Genomic DNA, 7,799 nt, shown 5'->3' on the forward strand with positions numbered 1-7,799 from the left:
CACATCCACTGCCCTTCTTATGTCTGTGTTCTCATAAATTAAGTAAGGAAATGAAGAGCCATATCCTAGTAATTACCTCTTCATATATAGGTCACTAAATACTAGTAGTTAATTTAATTATATACAATATGCCCCAGAGAGATAGGTATTGAACTCCGATTTTTATTTTTTCACTAAACCCTCTAAGCAACAGACACCAAGGCGATTACATCAGCAGCCACAGAATTCACTTTTTCTAACCAGTAACTTGGCAAGCTGATGTCATGGTTTGGATGTTGCCTTGGAAATAAAGCCTTGATAATTCAGCTAAATCACCACCAACACAACAGCTGCCAGCCACGGCTGTTTGCTTCCTTTATGATTCCCCTTCAGAGCTTAAAAGCTCAATGTTGCATCTGGAACTAATGATAAAACTTGCACCTAAAGTGTGCAACAGGAGGAAACAAGACTCTTCGTCCACAATGGAATTCTGAGTAAATTGGTGACCTTTTGTTCTTAAATTGTCCTGATAAACTGGGACAGCTCTGAAACTGATTGCTCACAGCTCTGAATCCCTACTCATCCCTAGGTCTGAAAAAAAACTGAGAAGATACACTGTGCTTATCCCACAACTTCAGTCAGCTGGACACCATCCTGGGAACTCTTACTGCAGAATTATTTGCATAGTAAGAAGAGGGCAACAGTATAGATGCAAAAGGATGGTTTTGTCAGAAATCTGGAATAGCACCTCTCTGCCCTGACTCATGACCAACTGTAAACAAGATCTCTAGGAAATTTAAGAATTTCTCACCTTCTCCATAAGAAAAATAAATCAATGCACACAAGGTTTTCTGACTATCCAACTTCAAGAAAGTTCTTCCTTCTGCTGGAAGATAATTTTCATTATACTCAAACTACCGGACAGAAAACCCAGGTATCTTTAGAGGGACTGAGAGGATCAGAAAGCACTCAGGTGAGATTTATAGATGATTTAATTTTATTCTTGTTTTATATTAGTCATCTAACACAATTTTCTGAAAGGTACAGTTTCATGCACCATTTATTTTCACATATATTTAGTTAATCTTACTTGGATGAGTGTTTTGGTTGCATGCATATGTGTAAGTACCATGTAAGTGTCTGGTTCACATGGAGGTCAGAAAAGGGACTCAAATACCCTGGAACTGGAGTTACAGGTGTTGGGATCAAGCCCAGGTCATTTACAACAGTGACAGGTACTCTTAATTCTGAACCATCTCTCTAGCCCATATTTTTACCTCAGTTATTTGATGTCACTGGGCAATAAGCATCTTTTCATGTGAGCTCACAGAAGTCCAAGAAAAATGCTGACAGGAGAAAGGGTGAGGTAACTATGTATATCAATGTCTAATGAAGAAGCAGGAGGCTTCGCTTCAGAACAAATGTCACATGATAAATTTAAAATCAACCGCTGGCCCTTCAACTTTCAGTTTTTAAACAAGGAAAATGGCTGTAAGTCACTAATCGAATAACTGAAATAGTTTTCTGTAGCAAAAGAAAAACGTTAAATGCATGTTCTAAGAAAAATGATGAAATGCAAAATTAATCCATAGTTATGTAAAGATGTTGCTATAAATTGTAACAGAACACTAGCCTGGCAACACTAACAAAAGTGCCCATTATTTGCACAAGGCTGGCACTGTGGATAACAGGGATTATTAGAAATTGCTGAGAGCAGCAGGGAAGTTCCTCCTAAGCAATATGGGGAGAATGGATTTGTAGAGCAGAGTCAGAGCCTGAGGAATGTTTACAGGATGGACAGCACAAGATGAGAGGCTCTGAAGGACAGAGAGAGAGAGAGGTTCCCTGGGTAAGACATCACTGGAAAGCTGTGTACAAAGATAGCATGATTGGACAAGGCTGAGAAATGGGACTCCCTAAAGAGCAAACCCCAAGCAGACTCAGAACACCTAAGAGAAGAAAGAGGGTATTAAGACACTTCTGCTTGAGTCTCCTATTATGTTGGTCACCACAGTTCTGAGCAGTGGTGAAATAGATAAAGCCCTGGGCCAGGAAACCTGAACTCTAGACCCAGCTTAAACTCCAGTTCTGCACAACCTTGAGCCCAGTTAGTGCTTTACCTCTATATGCCTAAATTTTGCCATTTGATAATAGAAAAAAAAAAAAACAAACCCTCAACTCCCTTTAAGAACTAAAATCCTGGGACTCTCATATAGACCATGAAATTGCTATTTAAAAAAAAGAAAAACAGTAGTGGTAGTGAAGAGGTCTCAGCGATTAAAAGTACTGGCTGCTCTTACAAATGCCCCAAATTCTTTTGATAGAACCCACATGGAAGCTTTTAAGCATCTGTAACTCCAGTTCCAGAATAATCTGATGCCCACTTCTGACTTCCACAGGCACCAGACATTCAAATGGTGCACATTAACATATGCAAGCAAAACAACCATGTACATAGAATATAGATAGATGGATGGATGGATGGATGGATGGATGGATGGATGGATACATCATACATACATACATACATACATACATACATACATACATACATACACACATACACACATGGATGCAAGGATACATACATAGATACATAGATAGATAGATAGATAGATAGATAGATAGATAGATAAATGGATAGATGGATAGATAGATAGATGATAGATAATTGGATGAGTGGATAGATAGATAATAGATAGATAGATAGATAGTAGATAGATAGTAGATAATTGGATGAGTGGATAGATAGATGATAGATAGATAGATAGATAGATAGATAGATAGATAGATAGATAGATAGATAGATAGATAGATAGAGTCTTTCAAAGTAGCAGTGATACTTGGATCAGAGGAAAGCTAATATAAAAAATGAATAAAACAACTTCTTTGAATTTACTCATAGACCAGTAAATCAAGCAACAGAATGAGAATTTGAAGAGCTGGAGTTGATCTAATCAACATATGTTGCTAAGCCTGGACCTTGACCTTCAGGTTGAGGGCAAGCCTGTCTGCATCTTAGGGCTTCTAGGGTTTGTGCAGCCTTCTCTAAAGAACTGCTCAACAAACATCACAGCCACATGACCAGCTGTCCAGCAGCATGGTGAATGGCTGTGGTCCTCAAATACTGACATTATAAACATCAAGCTCTCAGCACCTGGGCAAAAAGGGGAGAAGACATTTGGGCTCATGAAAAATCAATCAGAAAACAATATAAAATATATTCAAAGGCCAAGTTTATGGACCTTAGACAAAGGACCTATTTAGATTGTGGATAGCCTTAATCCATAGTCTGAGCTGGTTTAGATGGCACCACATCAGCAAACTCAGCAGTCATTAATGGGGGAGAAGGATCAGGAGTTCAAGGACACCTTCAACTATATACACCTTTGAGACTCTGTCTCCAAAAAGACCCAAAAAACTATAACATAACTCTAAACACTGACATATGACTACAGGATAAATAGCTTCTTTGAGCTCTCCACCTCCCTCTTCAATGTAATTTTTAATTTCTTAATAAATCAAGGTTCACTATAGCATTACTTTCAAAGTGTGGGTTTAACATCTAGTGAAGATGCTGAAAGAGAATTTTTTGAAGAAACACAAAACAGAGGTTGTAGCTCACAAATAAAGCAAGCATTTCACAAAATTTGAGCTGCTATCAAATTCACACCACCGAGGGTAAAGAGAGTGGTAACAGGACAAGAAATAAACACAACGTATTTGACCCACAAATTATAAATGTAGATGAGGTCATAAATAACCAAGAAATAAGGGACAAATGATTGATAACATATTAAGAGTTGCATTGTTTCAAGCTTTAACTCTAATTTGTAACAGAAAATTAAAAGAATGGAAAAGGCTGTCCTCATCAACCAGACTTCAGTGATGTCATTTCGGCTCACAGGTTTATCTGCAAATCCATTAGTTCAGATGGCTGTTTTTTTCATATTCCTTATTTTCTATGTCCTGACACTGGTTGGAAACATCCTCATCGTCATAACAATCATATATGACCACCGGCTCCATACGCCCATGTATTTCTTCCTCAGCAATCTGTCCTTTATTGATGTCTGCCATTCCACTGTCACTGTCCCAAAGATGCTGAGCGACACCTTGGCAGAAGAAAAGCTCATTGCCTTTGATGCCTGTGTGGTCCAGATGTTCTTCCTGCACCTCTTTGCCTGCACAGAGATCTTCCTGCTTACTGTCATGGCCTATGATCGCTATGTGGCCATTTGTAAACCTTTACAGTATATGACAATAATGAGCTGGAAGGTGTGTATGGTGCTGGCAGCAGCCCTGTGGACAGGAGGAACCATCCACTCCATATCTCTCACTTCACTCACCATCAAGCTGCCCTACTGTGGTCCTGATGAGATTGACAACTTCTTCTGTGATGTACCTCAAGTGATCAAACTGGCTTGCACTGACACCCACATCATTGAGATTCTCATTGTCTCCAATAGTGGGTTGATCTCTGTGGTATGTTTCGTGGTTCTTGTAGTGTCCTATGCAGTCATCCTTGTGAGTCTCCGGCAACAGATCTCTGATGGCAAGAGGAAAGCCTTGTCCACCTGTGCAGCCCATCTCACCGTGGTCACTCTGTTTCTGGGACACTGTATCTTCATCTACTCACGCCCATCTACCAGCCTTCCCGAGGACAAGGTTGTGTCTGTGTTTTTCACTGCTGTCACCCCTCTACTGAACCCCATAATCTACACCCTTAGGAATGAGGACATGAAGAGTGCCTTGAACAAGTTAATTAGGAGGAGAGAAAAGTGAAAATGATAAGCCTTTAGGATTCTTGGTGATCCAAACCAAATCAGCAACTACATATTTTATTTACCAGATGATCTGACTTACAACATTTTCTGATGGTCCTATATCTAACAGTCAAAGTAAATGCTGTGACTGGTAACATCTTCCACATTGTAGACATTATCATAGTGAGTGGGACTTAATTATTTCAACAGCAGTAGTTACATGTTCATTACAACAAAACAAAAGCTTCCTCTGAGCAAATACCACACTGAAAATCACCCTGCTACAAAATCAAAGTCAGGACTCAGGGGACCCAGAATGTAGCTCAGTGCAGAATGTGTACTTGGCATATAGGAGGCCCCAGGTTCACTTCCCTACTTGACAAAAAAAAATCACAAGATTGTATTTCAAAGCAGATCACCCACACACTATTGTTCCAAGAACTGGGAGAAAATACCAACTTGAATTCATTATCTCATTCTGTTCTTCCTGCTTTTCAAATAACCAACAATCTAAACCAGATTTCTGGACCACTCTCACCTACATTGCTCATTGTGATGTTTGCCTAAATGACTTCTCAAATGCAGGTAAATGAAACAAAGGATATTTCAATATGACCAGTGACAAAGAAAAACTTTGAGCCACTGAAGTTACCAATCCTCCTGAGAGTTCATCCAAATCTTCAAAGCATCAGAGTAATAAAATGGGAACATTTTATTTCTTATTTCACAAATATTTCCTGAGCATCAAATTTGTGCTGGACACTAGATTTATGGTTACAAATACAGCAAATATATAGACAGTCCTACATGGAGTATACAGTACAGTTAAAAAAAAACAGAAAATGTGAACAACTAAATACAGTTATAAATACAACAAGAAAGAACAGAGTACAGGCAGGGGTGGCGTGTTCTGCACTGAGCAGTCCAGAAAAACCTCTTTGAGGAAACCCCATTATACCTGAAGTGTGAAACACAAGAAGAAAGCAACCATAAAAAACAGAAGCATCAAACATTCCAAGCTGAGGAAATGTCAGGTACAAAAACCTCTGTGGGGAGATTGCTTGTTCTAAGTGACAACCACTATGGGGACAGCCTAGATAGCAGGGCAGGCTGGCAGCAAAAGGGCACTGGAGAAATGAAAAATCTGTGTTCACTTAAGGAATTTAAGACTCTTTTCCATATACTGTGAAGATGCCAAATGGGATAAACAAATAAGAAATGACATGTGGGTTTTGTTAAGTTAAAATAGATTTTCTTATTGTTGTTGGTTGGTTGATGGTTGGTTCATTGATTAGTTGGTTGTTTGGTTGGTAGGTTGGTTGGTTGGTTGTTTGGTGGGTTGGTTGGTTGGTTGGTTGGTTGGATGGTTGGGTGGGTGAGTGGGTGGGTGGGTGGGTGGGTTGGTTGGTTGGTTGGTTGGTTGGTTGGTTGGGTGGGTGAGTGGGTGGGTGGGTGGGTGGGTTGGTTGGTTGGTTGGTTGGTTGGTTGGTTGATTGATTGGTTGGTTTTGGTTGTTCAAGATAGGGTTTATTTGTGTAGCCTTGGCTGTGCTGGGACTTGCTTTGAAGACTAGGCTGGCCTCAAACTCATAGAAATCTACCTACCTTTGCCTCCCCAGTTCTGGGATTAAAGGTGTATGCCACCACTGCATAGCTTATTGTTGTTTTTGAGACAAACTTCCATGTAGCTCAGCCTGGCCTTAAATTCCTGATCCTCTTGCCTTTAAGTTTCAGAGACTAGAGTTACAAGCATGAGCCACCGTGCCTGGATTGGTCTCTTTATTATGTAGAGAACTAACCCAGCTAAGCATATATTTCCAAACTACTAATAATCACTTGATGTTGCTTCAAGTGCTGAAAGAGAACACCAACTTGAGTACATTATCTATATCTGGCTCCTTTAATTACTTTGGGCTAACCTGCACCACAGCAAGGTGACAAGCTTGTGTCACCTTGTGATAAGGTGACTTGTCACAGCATGTGACAGGTGAAATTGGAAAACAAAGAATTGTGTCTCATATACATATAAATAAAAGAGAAAGTGGCTGGACATGGTGGCACCAGTTGTCATCCCAGCATTTAAGATGTAGAGGCAAGAGGATTAGGACTTCAGAGTCAGCCTGAGCTACTTGTTGAGTTTAAGGTTAGCCTGGACTACATAAGAATCTGTGTTTACAAAGGAGCTTGACATACTGAAAATCAGACACTCACTGTGACTCCATCAGTCAGACTCACACTGAAGTTCAACCTGGATCTCCTGAGCCAACTGCCATCAGTGAGGATGTCATCAATAAATCCCTGGGCTAAAATAACCACTTCTACTTTTAATGGTCCTTTTGCTTGTAAATATATTAGTAGGTGATTTGAGCTTCAAAAGTTATTTCAGTTGTTCTGAGCCTTTGCTATGCAAGCTTGGAGTGGTAGGGGGTATTTAAGGTAGTCATGTTAATTTCCCACAGACACATCAGCTCATTAATACCATGCTTGCTTTCCCTAAACCTAATTCCCTGGATAGCATTAAACCGTATTTGTTCTTCTGCCTGGTATAATAACTTGAGCCAGGATCTAAAATCATATAGTTCATATAATCCTTTTCCTATAGGTAATGATAAATGGGAGAACAGATTTCCAAAGAGCACAAACAGAGCCCCTGTATGCAGGAATCAGCAGAGGAACACATGCTGTTGGTAGAAAAGGCAGCATCACCCAATGTTGCCTAGCAGCCACTTAAGTTGTCACCTGTGACTGGCCACTGCTGTTTGCAATTGTGTGAATCTTCACAACTCTCTAGAGACATAAAGTAAAACAGATATTCTCTATTTCACAGAAATTATTTCAGATTCTGACAAAAGATAAGAATGTGTGTACTTACTTGATAAAAAACAAAATGAAAATAATCTTAACATTTTGATTTTGGGGGTTTGGGTTTTTGTTTTGTTTTGTTTTTAATTGTTTAGGCTTTTTGTAACTGTTTTTGAGACAAGATCTCTTGTAGTCCAGGCTCTTTTCAAATGTACTATTTAGCTGAGGCTAGCCTTTAGTTCATTATCCCTTT

The 7,799-nt window shown here is 39.5% G+C and overlaps 1 protein-coding gene across 1 annotated transcript; it reads left to right on the plus strand.

Annotated features, from left to right (window-relative positions):
- Positions 1-296: 296 nt before the first annotated feature.
- Positions 297-6,087, plus strand: LOC117705812 (olfactory receptor 4E1). The gene is made up of 2 exons (XM_034498534.2): positions 297-952; positions 3,820-6,087. The coding sequence occupies exons 1-2, from the start codon at positions 815-817 to the stop codon at positions 4,762-4,764; spliced, it is 1,083 nt and encodes a 360-aa protein (XP_034354425.1). The 5' UTR covers positions 297-814; the 3' UTR covers positions 4,765-6,087.
- The last annotated feature ends 1,712 nt before the right edge of the window (positions 6,088-7,799 follow it).

This window comes from Arvicanthis niloticus, chromosome 3 (assembly GCF_011762505.2).
Source record: "Arvicanthis niloticus isolate mArvNil1 chromosome 3, mArvNil1.pat.X, whole genome shotgun sequence".
In the NCBI taxonomy this organism is placed as follows: domain Eukaryota; kingdom Metazoa; phylum Chordata; class Mammalia; order Rodentia; family Muridae; genus Arvicanthis; species Arvicanthis niloticus.